This window comes from Tenrec ecaudatus, chromosome 8 (assembly GCF_050624435.1).
Source record: "Tenrec ecaudatus isolate mTenEca1 chromosome 8, mTenEca1.hap1, whole genome shotgun sequence".
Lineage (NCBI taxonomy): Eukaryota > Metazoa > Chordata > Mammalia > Afrosoricida > Tenrecidae > Tenrec > Tenrec ecaudatus.
The window spans coordinates 163246972-163269216 of record NC_134537.1 but is presented as its reverse complement, the minus strand read 5'-3'; the positions used below and the strand labels follow the sequence as shown (position 1 = coordinate 163269216).

Here is a 22245-nt window from a genome sequence, read left to right as displayed (position 1 = left end):
GTCAACCAGACCTCCAAGCTCTTTCCGACTCTCAGGACCATGATTCAATCCAACTCGTCTCCTCAGTATCTTGTCAAACCATAAACTGTGTGATTAGGACTGGAGTATTTATTTCTGCTTCACTCCTTACAGTTGGTAACAATAAATCTCTCATTTATGAGCTTCAGGCAGGACTCAGAACCAGAATCCTTCAACTGATTTTTTCCATGCCCTCCTTTAAATGTCCCCTGGGTGAGTTTTGCCTTCATCATTCAGGCGTCATCAAAGCAGTGGTTATCAGAGTACGAAGGCCTGGCCGTAGCAATCACTTAGCAATTGTTATGGGCTGACACAAGTCCTTTCTTCCAGGCACTGTTCTGAGTCTTGGTGTTTGTTCCTATTTCCACAGCATGATCTGTCTTCCACTGGAGCCCATCAGAGTATGCTATTAAAAGCAGCTATTGCTTTTAGTCTCGTAAAACAACTTTGGGTTCCAAGGTTACCCTGTGGCTTTTTCTGTGTCTGTCCTTAAAAATCCAGGACAAAATAGGTCTATTGAAAACATGGTTAACTTGCTTTTATTAGACCGTTTCAGTTCCACAATTAGTCTGCTTGGTCCTTTTCTAGAATATGTCCATGGTGTATTTATGTATTTCTGACCACTACCCCCTGGAAGTACTTCTACTCCTGGCTCGGATCAAAGGAAAGTGAAGCTCAGAGATCATGGTGGCCCCTGTGCCTAGTACAGTGTCTGGCTCCTTACAGCACCCAATACATTTAACATCGAACAAAGGGTTGACGCTGGGCCCCAAACCAAACACCAGGCTGTGGGGAACACCATACAGGTTCCTCCAGGCCACACTGTCGCTCTTTTCTGCAGACGTGGAACACACAAGTCTAGCAGAAAGGCATTCGACAATTCAGTCCCAATTCCCAAGCTCCATCAAACATGTTAGTGCTGGTACCAATCTCAGAATAGAGGTCTTAGAAGTCTTTCCAGGGAATCTTTCTAAGTTCTTTCAAATTGGAGAACAGCTTCATAGAGAAAAACACTACCTTCCAGGTGAGTGTAACACTTATAAAGTCAGCAAGAAGGGAGAAAAACTTGGTGGCCTCCCTTAAAGCCCAGATTTTTCCCATTGACAAGGGGGAGTGCCAACTCAGGGCACAAACCCACAGCAGCAGTGAATCTACTCACCCCCCCCCCCCAATGCCAACTCAGGGCACAAACCCACAGCAGTGGATCTACACACACACACCCCGCTCTAATAGCAGGGAGAGAGCCGGGATCCACCAGAAATCACATCTCAGCCAGCCTTAGAACAAATCTCTAGTAGTTTGTCACCTAAAAATATCTGCCAGCTCAGGCTGTCGCTGAAAGAAAACAGGCATGATCTGTGTAATATTTTTGAACTGACACAAGGCACCCAAAATGTGTCATCTTAAGTAAGGGCTGTGAAATGTCGCAGTGGTAATATCGGAGGACAAAGAAAAAAAGTAACATTTTCAGAATCCCCTGAGCAACGTACAGTAAATAAAAAACATGCCTAATTCACAGTCACAAAATACAAAGAAACTTTCAAGACCATCTAGAAATAACTTCAAACTCATTTTACCTATAGGTTAAAAAAAATAAATCAATTTTTACCTCAAACCCCACTATACATTTATAAAAACTAATCTCAAAAACACTACACTTAAAACTTGCTATGTAGTCTATTTTCCATTCTGTTTCTCTAAAATTAAAAAGCTGCTACAAATTAATAAATTCCCACAACCATAATTGGCTATGACCTTCGTTTTCAAGAGGCACAGAATAAATAGTCCATTTCCTGGGATACAGTAATTAAATGAGTTGAGATCAGGACAAGTTCACTAGCATCTGCACCTCAGTTTCCCCATCCCTAAAAGAGGGCAAACCTACTTCTTAAGATTTTAAAAGTAGTGTTTGTGAAGACTTTTTCAAAAAAATAGTACCTGTTGAAGACCTGTTAAACATTGTCAAGTCACCCCCAAGATCACATAGTTACTATTTATACAAATCCCTCCCATACTGGGGCCAACCAGTCCAGTGTGTACTCGTACACTCACACACCCCTACCCGCAGTTTCTTAACATGTTGATGTAAACAGATTCACAAAGCACATTTACGACTGGGGGAGCTGTAGGTGGGGAGGTGGGGGCTGTTAGCAAACATGTGCAGGAGCCTGTTGTCTGCAATAAAAGACGGAAAGTCAGTGGGAAACTTGGACTGGAATTTCTCTTGATGACTTTTCCACTACACTGAGCTTTTAACCACTGGGCAAAAAGTCACATTGATTATACTCTGGTCTTAAAGATAAAGCAAACACTCTAGGACGCAACAGACACTATGCCGATGATCTTTCGACTTGAGCACAAATGATCCTTTCACGAGGACGCCGAAAAGAGCAGCCATCATGACCTTAGAGAACTCAACAGCCATTGATCTGGCTCCAACACACACCGACCCCACAGACAGGCAGAACAGCCCCGGTGCTTTTCCGAGAAGGTAAATCTGATCTTCTCCTGAGGGGCGGCTGGTGGTTTCAAACTGCTGACCTTGCAGTTAGGAGCCTAACTCATAACCCACTAGACCACCTGCCTCCCCACTGTGACATAAAACCAGACTTTTTGGGAACTCACGAATGTGCATAAAGACAATTACCTGAAAACTAAACAAGTATCGCAGTCTTACACCGACACCGAACACCCAAATCTAACCCAGTTGATTCCGACTCACAGCAAACCCTCCTAAGGGTTCCCAAGGCCACACATCTGTACAAAAGCAAACACCGGCTTCCCCTTCCTCCCGCCGATCTGCGGGTGGGTTTGACCCCTGAGCAAGTCGACAGTCCAGCACCTGACCCGCAAGCACTGCGGCTCCTGCTTAACATCACCTATGAAGTCTTACCTCTAACACCTGCCATGGGATTCATCATCAGAGAATTAGCTTCTCTAGTTTTCAATTGTCCACTTTATTCCATAAAGCACTTAACTTGGTATTAATTTACAACTGAGAAAGAGATGGCCCAAGAGACTGGCTGAGCTATGATAAAACACTTTTAAGAAGTGACCCAGGGTTACATTCATTTCCAGGTAAGCCAATGGAAGTAAGTCACAATGTGCACAGTGGGCGTCACTACATTAGAGAGAAGATGAACTCACCTGTCCCTGAAAATGCAGGGTTATAATTGCTACGAGGCCATTGTAAGTGGTTCATAGTATCATTTTATTTTAGGTGACTGCTGTTACATAAGAAGTAACATTTTCACAAGGCTTTTTTGGGACTACAGTCAATGATTAGCAACACACAATAGTGGTCCAACTCTCTAAATAACAACCTACGAGACAAACTGGACACCCTCGCCCGTGTGCCCAAATCTGCATGGAAAAGTACTAACGTTTTAGACTTGGACTTGTATATGTTTCCCCCTTGCTAGTGCGTTTAAGAAATGACATGCACTTTAATTGTCAAAAGCAATGCTTGTGGTCTGGCAGCAACAAGCCACGTCTATTATACAGTGAAGTGAACACCAGGACTACAAAGGCAGGAGGGTAAGCGAATGTTTATTGGGAAGGGAAGTTGTCAACTTAAACAGCAGCAAATGAAGAGTGAACAAGGAAACTCCCCTTGGTCGCGGATGTACATGACCTCCACAATATATTGGGTAGGAGGCAGAAGTGTCAAATGCGTTTTCATTCAATCTAACACTTCCGGATTCCCACAAAGCGTACATCAAGAGCACGGAACAGTTGCTTAGTGAAAGGAAGGCCCGAAAGAGTAAGGGAAGGGATGTGGATATTAAGAAATGATGCAGAACACTCTTCAATTGTAATTAACTACGTTTTTATATCTTCACAGTAATACAAAACACAGTCACTTGTAGAACTGGTTCAGATTACTTAAATACCAGACACATTTTAGTCCTCTACATAAGTGTTTGGAAGTTACTTATGTTTATATGAAATGACGCTATTAATATTTTTCTACAGCAGTAACTGCACACCAGGAGGGCCAAGACAAACACAAACCAAGGAATGGAGTTTTCCCAAAGCTGCAGTGTGAAAAGACTATCCACAGTTGATTCCATACACAGGAATGGGTTTCTTTGCTCTAGGAAATCCAAGCGGAAGAAGGAATGGAGATGTGTAAAAAGGTTTCTCCGGGGGAAGAAGGAGGACCCCCGTGAGAAGTTAGTTCTCTGCCCCTTCTGCCGCATCGCATTCTTCTCCTGCGCTGTCTGATGTCCATAACTAGGGGGGAGAAAGAGAATCATATGGAATCATTATTAAGCATATCAAGTTCTATCATTATATAAAGTATACTTCTGAGCACAGTAAATTTTCCAAACATAGGACCGAGACTATGGCAAAGAATTGGTAAATTTCTGAAAGCCCAACTCCCATGACAGCTCCCCCCACCCCAAGTGTGTCCTTGTAGATCTTCTACTGTGCTTTTATAACCCCAACCACCTAGCCCCCACTAAGGGGGCTTTGAAAAAGTTCGTGGAGAAATTCCACTATCAATTTCCCTCCTAAATTTATAAAGCTCCTTCACGAGACTAATCAGGAAAAAAAAATACATTGGGGAAAAATGCCAGTGTTTGAAGGACTATGGTGACAGAGAATGAAGCAGGTTTATTTAGGTTACTCTAGAGTTAAACAGCAGTGGGTGGACGAGGGAAGTTACAGGAAAGCTGTGAGTGTGTGTGTGTGTGTGTGTGTGTGTGTGTGAACAAACGTATCGAATAGGTTCTTGAACTTATGCAGGATATTAAGATGAGTAAAACTTATCTCCAAAGGTCTCATTTCAAGACAGGATGATGACACACACATATATAAACTAAAGCCACGCCCAATACCAGGAGTGGATTCTGATATGCAGCCACCCTCGAGAGGGTTTCCGTGGCTATAAATGAGCCTGCTCTTTCTCTGGTGAAGAAGCTGCTGGGCTGTGATCGCAGACCTCGGGATTAGCGGTGTAATGTCCACCCTGCAGCACCACCGGAGCACGACACACACACACACACACACACACACACACACACACACACACACACACACACACACACACACACTCTCTCTCTCTCTCTCTCTCTCTCTCTCTCTCTCTCTCATAGAATTTATCACCAGTTCACAAAATGGTTTTAATCCAAATAGCTAGAATACTATTGGCAATCCTTAAAAAGTCAAAATCCTATATAATTCTTAAGTTACAAACACTAACTTGCTTTTGAAGAACTATTTCTGCAAGACAAATAAAACAGTTCAGCATCAAACTGGTGGCCAGGAAGACTGCACTTAAAATCCATGTTCCTGTTTTCTACTCTTCCTAAATTTCAGTGTCAGATCCACCTGAGCCCAACAGAGTGAAGCTCAAAATAAACACCCGTCAGGTTCTTTACCATCTCTCCATCCAAGAAACAGGGACACAGAGTGCTGCTCCCCTCAAATGTCTGTAGAACATCACACATATTTTACTAAGTACATCTTTATTAAAATAAGGTGCACCCAATTTTATGTAAGTTTATATACTTAAATAGTCCCTAACTTCCTATAACTAATTTATCCACAGGATGAAAAAACTTAAAACTACATAAACTTCCTATATTCATTCATTACCATATACACGTCAATGAGCAGTCAATAATATTAACATTCTGATTAGTCCCTTCTCAACAATGACCAATAAAAAGCCTAACCAGCTTATGGTGGATCAAACCAAACATAGTATTATACGCCAGTTGACCTCTCTTGACCCTATTTGAATTTGTTCTATACTCAAATTTATTTCTCAATTGATCCGCGACAGAAATTTATCTGGATTTTAAAATATCGCTGGTCTTTTCTTTCGCACTCTTATTTTTAATTTGAGCATTATATTATTGTGTTCTTTATGTTTCATTTTCTTTATTGTTTCTATTAGGGTTCCTAGTTTAGGAAACAGAAGAACTGGATTCCCAGGGAGGTTGTCTGGAAAGGGGTGGGGGGCTGGGGAGTGATCAGTGGACGTGGGAGGGAGCACTCGAGCACACTGTGGTCATGTATATAGACCGCTTTGTAGATGTAGTTTAACTCTGCAAGTGTATGTAGTATGATTGAATGCTATTATCAAGAAAACAACAGAAAGACTCAGACTCGAACCATGGATGAAGGAGGAAGAGTTTATGCTGAGGAGGCACTGAGTTCATTTTACTGGTGGTGGAACAATTTGGAGGGGGATATTAATAATGGTTGTACAACACGTAAAGTATAATCAATGGCATTGAATTATACATATAGAAGTTGTCAAATTGGAGAATTTTTGTTTATATTTTTGCCAAAATGGGGGGGGGATTACATGGATAATGAGGGTATGGGGGGGAAAATAAAATGTTCTAAAATTGATTGTTGTAAAGATTGTACATTTCTTCTCAGTATGGTTGAACCACTGAATTGTATGATATGTGGATGAAGTACCAAGAAAACTGTTAATTAAATATATAAAAAATACCGTATCAATAAAAACTCTAATTATATAGAACTGTCCTAGATAAAATTCTAACATGCTTTTATTTGTGTATCTGTAGATATATATTTTTTAATTTAAATCATTTTATTGGGGGCTCATACAACTCTTATCACACCCCATACATGCATCCACTGTGTCCAGCACATTTGTACATTTGTTGCCATCATCATTCTCAAAACATGTGCTTTCTACTTGAGCCCTTCGTATCAGCTCCTCATTTTTTCCCCTTCTCTCATAGATTTATATTTTTTAAAGAGAAAATATAGCATCTATATAAATATCCCAAAAGATAGAAGGAATAACCAAAATATAATACTTGTTTTGTTCTTGGAAAGGACATAAATAAAAAAGAATGTACAACTCACTGTTAGGTTGTCTCTCAGCAACTGCATGATCAGGGTGCTGTCTTTGTACGAGTCTTCATTCAGCGTGTCAAGTTCTGCAATGGCTTCGTCAAAAGCCTGATAAACATGAAGGTCATGGTAACTAGACTGTCATCTGCAGGAAATGGTCACTCTGCAAACATTACATCCCTTTTTATAAAGTAAGTCAACTCCCACCTTACTAAAGGGGATTGGTTCCTTCTTACTGAAGAACGCACAGGCATAATTCAAAAGACACAAACAGCACGCACCGAGACGGCGCTCAAGTACAGCACGCACCGAGACGGCGCTCAAGGGTTTTTCGGTACTTGTACAAGACATGCAGCACAGGCGCTATGTTCAACACACGTGCTAATAAGAGATCTTACACATTCGCAAATGCATTTCCTGCTCTCATTCGAAATACTCTGAGGAATACAGCTATTCTATTGCTCAAACATGGTAGGGTTAATTTCCAAACCTTTCACCTTTCTTCTTAAAAGGTATTCCTAATTCTGTAATTGCATTGACCAACATGTGCTTTAGAAAGGTACTGTTTATGGCAACAGACGGGGGAGGTGAAGGGATAGGCTATCATGATGGTACAAAAAAGAAGAAATGGCCAATCAACCTAATTAATCACAGTAAAAAACCCTGGTATTTTATATTTTACATTTATATTTTATGTAAAATACCAACATCTTTTCTATCTCTAATAGCATTAGCTGTTGGAGGTATTTTCTGAATACACAGCTTACCGTTTTAGCCAGCGTACAGGCAAGCTCTGGGTTATTAAGGATCTCATAGTAAAATACAGAAAAGTTAAGAGCCAGCCCCAGGCGGATGGGATGTGTAGGTTGCATCTCCTTCTTGCTTATATCAAATGCTTCTTGGTAAGCTCCTTGGGAATTATCTATCGTTTCTGTGAAAGAGGGGATGAAGACAAACACATTAGGATGCTGTGAACACCCACTCAGTCAGTACATAGCACATTCACACCTTTAATTACATGCTATGGACTTTTGGCAAAACTAGATTTTCTCTGCACCCCTGTACACTTAGAGAAACCAGTCCACAGAAACTCCTATGTATAAGAGTTTGATATAAAGGGTAAGTGCACATCAAGAAAATATCCCCACCCAGTGCTACCCAAGCCCATATGTCCAACACCCAAACACAAAGTCCTCCTCAATCTCAAAACACACGCAATAATGCCAACTGCAGGAGGAAAGCCAAGTCAGTGAGCGTGTGAGCATCTCAGTGCTGGCAGGGGTCTCCACACGGCTGCTCCAGCACCCAGGACTGCATCGGGGTAGGTCCACATGGCTTCTCCTCAGGGATGTCTTGCAGAAAGTGAGCCTTGCCAGATGAGGCAGGGAATTGGCTAAGGCAGCTGCACCCTGGTCAGACCGTCAGAAAGCAAGAGACCCGAGAACTTGAAAGGTGAGGTTCACCTAGCCATTTATCTCTCCGTCCTTCAATTACCCATGTGTTTATTGGCTAGGCTGGCACAATAAATTTTTACTATATCTCAACCCCCTTTAAAAGCATACTAAAAAGCACTATTTTATACGAGGTATTTAAAAACCAGTTTATAATTCTCCTTGCTTATACTCAACTAATTAAGAAAATGAATGAGATAACATATTAAATATTTCCATTCTAGGGGCTATAACCATTTTGTCTTTCCTTATTTGTTAATTTTAACTGGGACACTATTCCCCGAAAATCCTTAAGAAACACACACACACACACACACACACACACACACACACACACACGAAAAAAACCACAAAAATGGTTATCAAAAATAAAAACTTTTGTGACTTACTATTTGTAAAAACAACACTGATCCTTGGCACAAAAATTACTTTGTACAAGACGGTCCCAATATGTATATAGAACACAAGTCCTATTCTCAACAGAGTTTGATTTTTAGCCTAAATGCCACACAGTGCAGTTATACAACCTGTCAACTTGCAAAAGGTTGGAGGTCTAGCCTGTCGATGAGGCCATAGCCAATGAGGCCTTGGTGAGGCATGGCTTTCTCCTGAGGATTCTGGGAACTCCTGTATTCCTCCCTGGAGGTTGTTTAGATTCCTGACGACAAGGCAGATGGCTACACTAGAGCCCTGGAACTGGAGAAGCCACATGGAGACCCACGCCAGTGTTCAGATGCTTCCACCACCACTGAAGCCACCAGACTTTCCACCCCCCCACTCACTGCTCTGTGATCTTCCCGCACTCGGTGGTGTCATTGCATGTGTTTGAGTCTGAAGAGGAATTTATAGATGGGTATTGGCCATATGGACTAATATCGGACTTATGGACTTGATATGGACTGGAATGTTTTCTCAATATTCAGTTGCACTTGTATATAAAGCTCTTTCTTGTACACAGGAGTGTCTATGAATTTGCTTCTCTAGTCAACCCAGACTAACACACACTATAATTAAAAAAAAAAAAGAGGCCAACAAAGAGTACAAATAGCAGGAACACTAGGTCTGATTGGACACTAGCAGATGAGCTCTAGCATTGGAAGGCACTGCAAATACCACTAGGGCAGTTGTCTGTCCAAGTCAAGTTAAACCAATGACGTAGATTTAGTAAAGCTTTCAAGACTCACCATTTGTAGTGCTCAACATGAGAAGAAAGAGTTGCAAACACCCATTAGTACTACGAATGTGCGATGTATGAAGCATGAATCAAACAACATTGGAAGTCAGAAAGAATCAAACGGAACATTTAAGATCTATGTCCCAGGCATTAGTGAGCTTTAATTAGCTGGTATTGATTACAATGAAGTGAACAATCCAATCACTTACTATGCTAGGAACAACAAATTGAAGAGAACGGTGTTGTATCCATTATCCATTATCAAAAAGAACATTACAGTATCTACACCTGTCGTTGAGAGGATAATATTCTCACACACACACACACACACACACACGAAGACCAACTGTTATGATTATTAAAATCTACACACTGATACCAAAGATTATGATTGGTTTTCCCCCCTATAGTCTGAAATGGATCAAATGAGTAATCAAGATTCAATGTTATCAGTGACTGGAATGTGAAAATTAGAAACAAAGAACAAGGATCTGTATTTGGAAAATATGGTGCCAGAAATTAACATTCGAGTTATATGACAGAATTTTGTAAGACCAATGCCCTATTTATTAAAAATTCTGTTTTCAACAACCTATGTAGTGGCTACACATTTAGACCTCACCAAATGAAACACACAGGAATCAAACTGACTATGTGTGTGAAAAGAGACCAGGATGACGCTCAGCATACTATCAGTCAGAATTAAGGCCAGGATGTGACAGCAGAGCACATCAACTGCTCACCTGTCAGTTCCAAGGGTGGCCAGAGTAAATTAAAACATGTCACCGAAAGACAAAAGCACAGCCTAGCATATATCCCACCTGAATTCACAGCTCATCTCATCTCATGAACAGTCCGTACACAACGAACTCTAATGGCTGAAGACCAGAGGACTGGGATGACACCAGAAACATCAGACACGAAAGCAAAAGGTCACTAAAAAGACAAGAAAGAACAAAACGAGATGCCAGAAAGTCTCTGAAATTTGTTCCTGAGCAGAGGCGTGCAGCTGAAGTGAAGAAATGATGAAATAGAGAGTCGAACAGATTCCAAAGGACTTGAGAAGACAAAGTATGAGATTTTAATGCAGCGTGCAAAGACTTGAAGTTAGAAAACCAAAAGGGACGAACACAAGCAACATTTTTCAAGCTGTAAAAATTGAAAAACTAATTCAAACCTTGACTTACAACACCGAAGAATTCTATTGGCAAATGTTGAACAGTCCGGGAAGCATCAGAAGGAAAGGGGGAGAGAACAGAGAACTGGAGGGACCCACACCATCAATGCACCGAAAAGCACTGGTTCCACACAGTCATCAACCACTGCAAGAACTAGAGTGTGGGGCGTGAGGACTAAAGGCATGGGTAGGGCGGGTGAAAAGCCATGGCTCTGGGAACTGAAGCCATGCCCGAGGAGATGCTTTAACAAAAGGAGGCAGGCACTGTAAAAGTGGTCACTTGTTTATGTTGAGAAATTTAAAAGATGGTTACACCTGACCAACGGACTGCAAGAGACCAAGAATTGTATTCCAAAGAAAGGTAATCCAACAGGATGTGAAAATTACAGAAAATTCCCTTAATATCACTTGCAAGTAAAATTTGCCAGAAATTCAACCCAGATTCGGAAGAAGAGATAGAATGAGAGATAGTATTGCAGACATCGGATGGATCTTGGTTGAAAGTAAGAGAATGACGTTTTATTATTTATCTGTAATTATTAATTGCACAATGGTATTTTGACTGTGTGGATCTTAATAAGCTATAGATAACAGAGTGAAGGGGAATTTCAGAACACATAATTATGCCCCTGTGGAATTTGTACATATACCAAGAAAGCATGACATTCAAACAGAACTTGGAGATGTGTGTGCGTTGGGGCTGTATCTTCTCACCATACTTATCCGATTTATATGCTGAGCAAACACTAGGAGAAACTTGGCTAAATGAAATAACACTCCATCAGAACTGGAGGAAGACTCAACAAAAACCTGTCACACAGATGATAGAACCTGAAAGTGAAGTGACTTGACACTGACAAAACCAAAGACTACAACCGTCAGTGTGGATTACACCGCAACATATGAAAATTCTAAACCCCTCACAATGGGACCCATCAGGAGAGAAAAGTCATCAAGGATACTTGGAGAGTCACTCAAAGCCTATGGAAGCAGCATATGGCAGGGGGCAGATCTTCTGCCAGAGAACTCTGGAAAATATTAAAAAGCAAAGACGTAACAGTAAAGACTGTAACGCCATCGTACTTTCCATCCCCTCATGTGGAAGCCAAGTCCAGACACTAACAAGGAAGACCTCTGAATTGTGGGGTTGGCCAAGAATATTACACATGGACTGCCAACTCTACCGTGGCACAGCCAGAATCTCTGTCTATCTAGGATGACTTCCAGTCACACATTCTGAGTATGTCATCAGGAGATTAGTTGCTGGAGGACATTATGCATGCTTATTAAACAGAGGCACAGTGAAAAACAGACGGACAGACAGAGTAGCTACAGCAGTGGACTCCCAACAGATCATCAGTTGTGAGGAAGGTGCAGGACTGGGCAGTGTTTCATGAAGTTGTACACTTAAGAGTTGCTCTGGGTCAGAACCGAGTCATGGGCTCCTAGTAAATCAGCAGCATCAACCAACTTATGTAGCATTCAACTTTAAAAGTGAAACCCAAAAATGCAGATCACTTGAATTTATGCAAAAAATGGAAAAACTGTACACTGGCAATAATTTATTCATTCACCATGACTCAGGAACTTGGTTGGTAGGAAGTAGTCAGAGTTGTAGCCCTCAAATATAGGTCGTCAAACGAACTACCAAAGCCATAAAAAGTAATCTTTTTATACTCTATGGTCAATCGAAATTCTATAATATAAAAAAAATCAAGCCCGAATTTAATACCTTATCAGACTGTCCTAACATAGATTCCATGTTTTTTTTATAGTTACAAAGAGTCTACGGACTGCATGCAGACTGTTGTCATGCCCCAGTTACTACTGTGACCCCTTTAATTTTTTCATTTTGCTCATAAACCAGACACTCACGTTTTCGATCATCACCACAGGCTACTTCAGCAAGGTACCGGAAATAATCCCCTTTCATTTTCAGATAGAAGACCTTGCTCTCTGGATGAGTGGCGTTGGCTATTAAATACTTGCCCAGCAGTTCCTGGAAGAAATAAGGAGGAAACCATTAGGCACTAATAGCAGCTATTTACACAACGAATTTCACAATGATACGTCTCCGCTTACAATCTAGTTGAATCGTTCCTAACAAAGTTAGCACTGTGTACTCTAAACCACCTGAATTTGAAGCCCATTTGTAGACTTGTTGCTCTGGCAGGTTGTCAGTGACTGGGGCTGTAGCATGCGGTAGGGTAGTCTCTCAGGGAACACTGAAATTACAAAACCTTGTCTTTCCACCCCTTTCAACAGACATTTACTGATACAACGTACGAGGAGCAGTAGTTGACCAAGAAAGAGGTATCAAGTAGGCTTCAGACAAGGTCTCTGCTCTCAAGGAGCTCAGTCTAATTAACTCACTATCCACCCCCAGCAGAGAGGCCTATGCAACAGGTGCTGCGGGGCTGGCTGGCGGCCTGTTGGACAGGGAGACTTGAGCCGCCCAGAAGAAAGAGCAGGAGCACACCAGGCAGGGAACAGGGTGAAGGGTGGAGAACCAAGGTACAAAGTATCGCGTGTGAGGGAGAGTAGCAACAACTGGCACAGCGATAAGTGTTTTAGAAACTTAAATAGCTTAATTTGAAAAAAAAAAAAAAGATTTCATGTTTATGGGATCTAATAATTGAAAAACTGGGTTTAAGTACACCAAGAGAATAAAATTCAATGATGACAAATATGGTAGCTACCTTCCTACACTGCCAATTATACTTGATGGTAATTTACTGATAAATAATTTTTGCATAAGAAATATTGTGAAGTAGAATGAAATTCTGAAATTTTACAAGTCCTAAAACTCATATAAAATAGCATGTGACACACATTAAGAGCTCAATAAATGCTAGGTATTATTAGCTAGCCAGGTGTTCATACTCCTCTGTCAGGTGCAAAATGAGAGAAGGATTGCTCTAGGCAAGGAACAGACAAGGCAATTTCAATGTTTGGAAAAATCACTACAGATATAAAAAGCAATGAGCACTATGTAAAAATATAAATGATGGTACCAAATGGGACAGTCTGGAGAATTAGCAAGCAGGACTACTTAGAATTCATGTGAATATACTTTTGAAGAAAAGGGTTGCTTACAGATCTGAAGTTTAAAAAAAAAGCTTAGAAATGGCAGTTACAATTCTCAAGAATACTTTCTTATTCTTTACCTGATTGAAAATGGCCTAAGCAAAATGCAATTACATTCATACACTATTTTAAAGAAAATATACACATCTAAAATGTGTTTTAAATGATTAAATTTAAGATGTATTAGAGTAGAATGATTTAGACTGTATTAATTTCTTCTGTATATTACCAATAACTGACTTTATATTATATATAAAACATGTATGTAGTATTGAAGACAAAAACCTTATTTATAATGAGGGAATTTATTACCACTGCTTTTGAGGGGGCACACCCAAAAACCAATGCTTATTATTATTATTTTTTATGTGAGGGGGATAGTGCATTTGGAGTTGGCTCTACCAGGTCAAACTGTTGATCAAGCTTTCTATAGAGTTTTCTGAAAAGATTGCATAACAGTGTGAGACTAAAAAGGCCTGATTGTGGCAGATTAGGGACTGGTTTTGCCACCACGACAATGCACCTGCACACACAGCCATTCCAGTGTGCCAGTTTTTGGCAAAGAACAGCATGCCTCTTGCTCCACGCACCAGAATCACTTGACCTCACTCCGTAGGACTTCTTTTTGTTTCCAAGAATGACGAGGGATATGAAAGCACAGTGATTTGAAGATAGAAGAGAGGTGAAGGAAAAAACAAGGGAGGTGCTGAGTTTGAAAACTGTTACCACAGATTTGACAAATGTATTCAGTGTAATGGAGACTACTTGGAAGGTGATAAGGTTTTGTTAAAAAAAATGTAAATACCGTATATACTTGTGTATAAGCCGGATTTTTCAGCATGTGTTTAATGCTGTTTTTGTGGTCAAACTAGGTGACTATTTGGGTCGGCTTATCGGCGAGTGTACGGTACATAGCTTTGGGTGGTGGTGGTGACGGTTTTGTTTTGGGAGGGGGGTACCCCCTCGTATATCTACAGCAACAAACTATAATGTGAAATAAAATACACTTCACTTTTGTCACTTGGCCGGTAAGGTGAGATCTCCCCCAAAGGATCAAGCCATTATTTTAAAGCTACTCAGGTCCTTTAAGAGCCAGTACTTTGTGATCAAATGCAGCAGTTCACTCATTTCCCTGACATGGAGTAGGTGCCGACTCACAGGGACCTACAGGACGGGGCAGAACTGGCCCTGTGAGTTTCTGAGACTGTAACTCTTTCAAGGGGTAGAAAGCCCCATCTTTCCCAGAGAAATGTAGTAGCAGAGGCTGAGAAATGGGTGGCTAGAATGAGAGTTTGGGGCGGAGTAGAAACATATTCAGAAGTTAGCACCAATCCTTCCAGTCACTCCTGCCAGATGTGCAGCTGTGTTCTAATGACTACAGAACGCCCTCGCTTGCGTTTTCCTTCAAATACGGAATATCCTAAGCAGCGACGTAACCACACAGCCACTTCGTTTTCTAATATGATTAGCTTTGATTATGGCTTTGTTGGGCTTGTCTCAAGTGACTTGTGCATGACTTCCATTCCGAGTTTCCCGCCAGGTATTAAAGTTCTGTGCCAGATGGCACCAGCCCTCTAAAAAAGGAAGTAATTCTGTCTGTCACACGCAGCAGAGATCGCTGTCAGCCCAAATGAAAGACTATGAAATCTGTTTCGTGTATTATCATCTGATATGATGAATACCAGCACAGGCTCTTCTAAGAGACTTAAGGTATATAGCCTAGTTGTACACCTTAACTTAATATTTTTTAAACAGAGTGGAGGAAAAAACAAACAGAAAAGTGGCACACTAGGCATAGCTGAAGAAGCCCCACTCCTTCCTCCTGTACATCCTTCGTGTTAATACCGTCCCAGCTCACCCTTATAAACCCTTCAATCAGCCGATGTTATGATCTTGGAGGGCTTGAAGGGCTGAATCTGGGATTCCCTCCAGCGCAGGCAGTGCTCCTTGAGCATCAGAGGGAAGTAGAGAGAGGTCATGAGCTACCCCAAATCACAAGACGAGCCAGTAACTCTAAACCAGAGACATAGTAACAAAGTCAAGATAGGTCACTGTGTAGTGGCTTTAAAAAATGCAGAGCGATCTAAGAATATGCGCAACTTCAGAAAAACAAAATGGACACTTAAGGCAACTGTTTTAAGGAATGAAATTGTTAAGAGACATTGTCATCAATTTAATAGAGTATTCCTTTAACCCCTCTTAAGAAAAGGCTGACTAATTCTATCTGTAGAAAAAATTATTTGTGTATGTTAAAGTCCATCACTTCAACCGATTTCTCCAACAATTCATTTGGTGATGTTCTGTATCATAAAACAAACCAAATTGTACGAGCCCCCAATAAAATGATTTAAAAAACACCAAAATTATCTTCTTATCCTAAGTTCATTTATAAGCAACTTATTTTATAGATCAACTACTCATCTCTCACCATATTCTTTATATACAGAGCTGCGCTTTAAAACACAAGCAAAATAAGTAACAGGAAATCAAAGAGTCTAAGGAGTTTCAATTTCCTGTTAACCTAATGAAATTCATTAATACGCACACTATTAACGACATCAATCTAAATTTAGGATAATATATTTTATTCTCAGATTAATAACCACACACATTAACATAAAAAACGAGTATACTATATCCATTCATTAAAAATTCATACAAACACTGGATATGTGCTAAGCTGTAGTTGCAGCATTTTAAATGTTTTGTTTTCTTGGGGAACAACCCATTAAGGTGATTTTAGAAAGGACAAGCATGAGGGTGAGTGAGCACCTAGTCTACGTCACACAGAGGCAAGCCAGGATGCTTGCCACCAGCCCAGAAAAGAGTAAATGGTATATTCTACAGTAGAGCATATTTGAGAGAGGGTTTTGGCTTTTAGTTAGAAAAATACTTTCATTTAAAAAAAAATCAAGACATCACACATCTTTATAACAAAAGTATAAAAGCCTATTAAGAATCAATATAGTATACTATTTATGAAAGAACCACTTCTATCACATATAGTAAGGAGAATCCAGGCAGCCTCCAGGTTAGGGACAGCAGATTTACGGACAATTCTTATCTGGTGTCCTTTAAACCTGTCCTGTCATAGCCTACGAAGTAAAACAGGGACAGCCTTGAAGCTTTACAAATTACGGGTGGAATGTAAATCTGAGCCTGTAATGCAGCAGACTCAGAAATGGAATAGTGAGCCCTTTCAGAACTCTGACAAGTGAGCCCAGGCTACTGGCAATATGTGAGAGAGAGCCACAGTGCTCCTTAGAGGTGAGGATGGCAAGGCTTGCCTTACACACTTTGGACATGATGCCAGGAGAGATCAGACCTTGGAGAAGAGCATCACGCTTGGTGAAGTGGAGGGCAGCAAAAAGAGGAAGGCCCTTGAGATGGGTGGACACAGTGGGCTTATGCCACAATGGGCTCAGGCACAGGAACAACTGTGAGGATGGCGGAGGACTGGGCAGTGTCTGTTCTGTTGTGCATGGGGACACTATGGGTCAGAACCACTATGGCACCTAACAACATCATCATCATCATCACCAAAAACAGGAGAGCTACACACATGCAAACTGACAGGCACCCATCACTGAGCTGGGCAGCACTTTTGTGGATTGTGTTCAAAATCGCATGTCTCGTGATTTGGTTGCTACGCAATGCATAAACTGTCTTTCTCTGCTGCAAGAGGGCTTCACCAAAACTGGTGAAGAATAACGAATGTAGCATGTCTGTCAGAAGAAAAGAACAAATGGTCTTGGAAATACAGCCAGAAGGGTGGATGGTAAGCCTGTGACTCATACTTTGGATATGTAGTCAGAAGGGACTAGAGGAATCAGCAAAAGAGAAAGAGCCTTGTGGTAGTTACCATATATACCAGAATACAAGCCGACCCAGATATCGAGGAACCTAATTTTACCACAAAAACTGCATTAAAAAATGTGTTGAAAAACTCGGCTTATACATGAGTATATACAGTAGATAATTTCATGTCAGTTTAGTGTACGGGTGGAGTCAGCCTGTCAATCAGGTCAGCCTTATGGTGCCTCCTTGTGGGCGGGGAAGGAGGGTCTTGGGAACCTTGCCCGACCCTCCCCCCCGCCCCCCACCTCTCTGCCTTCACTTTCTTGTTGAGACCTTCCTGGGCCACCTTCATTGGATCCACACAACTCTTGCCCCCAAAGGCCTGTGATCTCCCTGCACTCTGCATCATTGCATGTGGCTGCCAAAATCTGCAGCGGGGCCTATGGACTAGTATCAGACTTATGGATCGCTTCTTGATGCAAAGCTCTTTCTTATACCTGTGCGAGTCACTCACGGATTTATTTCTCTAGTCAACCCGGCCTACAAACACAGCAATGGCCGTACTGTGGGAGGGCGCCTGACCAGGTGGGCTTTCTTCTCTTTAATGAGGAGCCACTAGGACGTAGAACTGACTTAGTAGCACCTAACCAGCCTGTGCTGTTCAATACAGCTGAGAGCAGCTACTGAGCACAGGAAACCCGGCCAGTCGAAATGGAGGTGAGCTGCACACATTTAGAAGAGGCCCTGATGAGGCAAAGATTAAGCACTACCAAGCCACGGGTCTGCAGTTTGAACCCACCAGCTACTGCCAACAATGGCTCCTAACACAGTGTTACAAATAGAACTTTTAAAGTGAACACTTGCACAACGATGAGCTATGCTAGGGGTCTGGTGACAATGTTTAAGCACTTGGTAGCTAACCAAAAAGTCACCAGGAGCGCTACAAGAACGAGGACCTTGCAATCTGCTCCCATGGAGATCACAGTGTTGGAAATCCCATGCTGTCATGTCGGGTTGCAATGGGCCGGACTCGACTCCAGGGCACACAATATTAACTATACTGAAAAGAAACTGAGACAGTAACAAATGTACACACAATTTTAAAAACAAATCTCCTACTGAAAATACAAACACAGGAAGAAATCAACTGACAAACAACGTCTTACTTTGTAAATGTTCGTATGTCTAGCCTAAGAGACTCATCTGCTTCCCCGAAGAGCCACCACGACTATGCCTATCACAGCCGTCACCACAGACTCACACAGTGAGCTCTACTGGTGACTCAACGAAAAAAAAAGCCTAAAGTTGCCAAGAAATACAAATATAAGCAAAATTCTCTATAAAATTCTTTCTAATTCTGTACTCCAGCAGTTCTCAACTTGTGGGTCACAACCCTTTTGGGAGTCAAACAACCCTTTCACAAGGGTCGCCCAATTCATAACAGCAGCAAAACGACAGTGAAAATAATGTTATGGTTGGCGGGGGGGTGGGGGTGTTCATCACAACACGAGGAACCGTATCACAGGGTTGCAGCATCAGGAAGGTTGAGAACCACTGCTCTCCTCTTTAAAGAAAAAACCTCTCATAATGAGAACTTGGCCTTCCAAAAAAAGAACCCCTCCCCCCATGGATCCAGGAGTTTTTCATATTCTCCAGGTTCTAACTCATCACTGTCACGATGCACTTAGACTCTCAAGCTTGCCCAACTTCTGGTCTCTGGGGTTCCTTCAAAGCACAGCACTAGCTTCTTTTTGAGCGAGGGAATGATATTTAGATAAGAAAGCATGGGTATTAAGATGTGCCTACTGTTTCTAAACTCTTTCAATGAAGAGAGCCAGGAAATACATTTTTGAAAGATCATGACCTCATACTGATGTCTTCTATTCAAACTAACAATACAGGACCGTCCTCTCATTAATATCCTTTCTTTACATACTATGAGAGTCTGCCTCCTGTTGAGACAGGAAGCACATGAGAATCACACAAATACAGTCTCCCTTCCTTGGGCTGTTAAACTGATTCAATTCCTTCCTGTCTACTTCTTCCAGATATTCTCAACATTTAAAATCCAAGTATGTTTCCCTCTCATCCATATTAACATCTTACACACATTACTCTACACCTCTCCCATGTGTGTGACACTTCCGCTTGAGCTTATGATTTGCTACATTACAAATGATTAATTCGACATTCATTAAGACTAGGCAGTATTTTACTATATGGACATACAATAATTATTTAAAATAGTACCTTCTGGTGAACAAATTACATTGTTTCCAATCTTGCCCCTCCTTTAAAAATACAAGTCTACTTTTAGAATTATAAAGGGTATCACATTATTAGATAGTTTAAATTAGAAGAATGGAGCGTCCCTTGTTTTAATTTGTTAAACTTACCTCCCTGGAGTTTATATCAATTGACATTTCCACTAGCAATGTGTCAATATGCCTACTTCGCCACATCTTTCTGAATGCTTGGTATTATCAAACCCTTTATCTTTTCGAATCTAGAAGTAAAAGGTATGTTATTATAATCTTTATTGGCAATTATTTAGGATACAAGATAAAATGCTGAGATATAGGGACATTCACACACTGCTAGTAGAACATAAACTGGGGCTATCACCAGGGAGGGGGAAGTTAAATACTTTAGCTTAAGGGATGACCAGGTGTGTAATTATTCATTGTTGGAGATATTAAAAAACTAGAAGCCCAGAAGAAACAGCAATTTGGCTATTAACTGAATTGTGTTTCTCCCAAATGTGTTGAAATCCTAACACCTCCAGGCAGTCCCTGATGATAGACAAATCCCACTCCTAAATAAATCCTATTCCGAAAGTTGAATTTGCGCTTAAACTGAAGTTAGTATTTAAAGCCAGTCCAAAAAAACAAATAAATAAAAATTAAGGAAAACACCTGACAATGCTCTACTGTGCAAAGTCTCATCCATCTGTTATTATGAACCACTGAATGTACCCGAAATTTTTATTTCCTTTTCCGGGTCGTGTTCCATTAACTGTATGCATGTGAAAATCGATAGTTTGGAATCCAAGGATTGCCTGCACCTGTAAATATTACTCTATATGAAAATGTGGGCTTCGTTTGTTATATTAATGAGTTTATACCAGAACAGGGCTATCCTACAACCTGATCATGTCTGAATTATTTATAAAGGGGAAAACTGACACGGAGATATAACAAGAAAGTTAGGCAGGCGGCAGACACACAGAGGGAGTGACAGGCCCGGCCCCAGTTTGGACTTCTGCTCCTGAAAGCTGCTCCCGGCAGCATTTCTTTTACCACAACAGTTACCGGCTTTCCCCTTTCTACTAACAGTCACTAGCACGCCAACCAGAAAAAGACGCCACAGGGCACCGGCACAGTTCTGAAGAACGGAAAGGGAGTCTCAAAAGCAGAGATGGAGGACTCACAACTTGCAAGAGGACTGAAGGAGCACTGGAAAACGATCCTAGCTAACAAGTAGTGAGATACTGCATCTCTTTGTAGGCTTTCTATTTTGTAGGGGGAGGGCTTCTCATGAAAAACCTGGAACCCTGAAGAAAGCTGATGGTGTCAGGCTATCAAAAGATAAAGCGTCTGGGGTCTTAAAGGCTTGAAGGTAAACAAGCGGCCATCTAGCTCAGAAGCAACAAAGCCCACATGGAAGAAGCACACCAGCCTGTGTATTTTTGTATCACGAGGTGCCGGAGGGATCAGTTATCAGGCATCAAAGAACAAAAAAATCATATGATTGTGTGCTCACCTCCATGATACAATCACTGAAGACAAATGGGTGCATAAGTAAATGTGGCAAAGAAAGCTGATGGTGCCCAGCTATCAAAAGACATAGCATCCGGGGTCTTAAAGGCTTAAAGGTAAACAAGCGGCTATCTAGCTCAGAAGCAACAGCCTGTGAAATCACAAGGTGTCAAAGGGATCACGTATCAGGCATCATCAGAACAAAAAATCTTACCACAGTGAATGAGGGGGGGCCGAGTGCGGAGTAGAGATCCAAAGCCCATTTATAGGCCACTGAACATCCCATTACAGAAGGGTCTTAGGGAGGAGACGAGCCAGACAGTGTGATGTAGCAAAGATGAAAAATACAACTTTCCTCTAGTTCCTAAATGCTCCTTCCCCTGCCCCCCCATCCCATCATGATCCCAATTCTGCCTAGCAAGTTTGTCTAGATCAGGATGGACACTGGTACAGATAGGAACTGGAAACAGGGAATCCAGGGTGGATGATCCCTTCAGGACCAGTGGTGAGAGCAGCAATACCTGGAGGGTGGGTTGGAAATGGGGACAGACAATAGGAAAATGGGTGAAGGGAGATGTCAGACAGGGCAAGATATGACAATAATAATTTATAAATTATCAAGGGTTCATGAGGGAGGGGGAGTGGGGAGGGAAGGATAGGATAAAGTGAGGAGCTGATGCCAGGGGCTTAAGTGGAGAGGCAAATGTTTTGAGAATGATGAGGGCAATGAATGTACAAATGTGCTTTACACAACTGATGTATGTATGGATTGTGTTAAGAGTTGTATGAGCCCCTAACAAAATGATAAAAAAAATGATTAAAGAAGTTTATAAAGATATATAGAGCTGACAGTATTCATGGAGGAGTGGACTGCTTTCAGGAGTCCACTCATACCCAAAGCCTTGGAAGCTCAATGTATTTCAAATGGCATAGGTT

General features: G+C 41.3%; 1 protein-coding gene across 1 annotated transcript in view; it reads right to left on the bottom strand.

The window, feature by feature from the left end:
- Nucleotides 1-3547: 3547 nt before the first annotated feature.
- Nucleotides 3548-22245, bottom strand: part of YWHAQ (tyrosine 3-monooxygenase/tryptophan 5-monooxygenase activation protein theta) — a 33836-nt gene continuing 15138 nt past the window's right edge. Inside the window, exons 3-6 of the mRNA XM_075557116.1 lie at nucleotides 12542-12665; nucleotides 7632-7795; nucleotides 6877-6972; nucleotides 3548-4254 (exon numbers count right to left, since the gene is read on the bottom strand). Coding sequence (XP_075413231.1) covers nucleotides 4195-4254; nucleotides 6877-6972; nucleotides 7632-7795; nucleotides 12542-12665 — 444 coding nt within the window. The 3' untranslated portion in view covers nucleotides 3548-4194. The remainder of the gene's footprint in view (nucleotides 4255-6876; nucleotides 6973-7631; nucleotides 7796-12541; nucleotides 12666-22245) is intronic.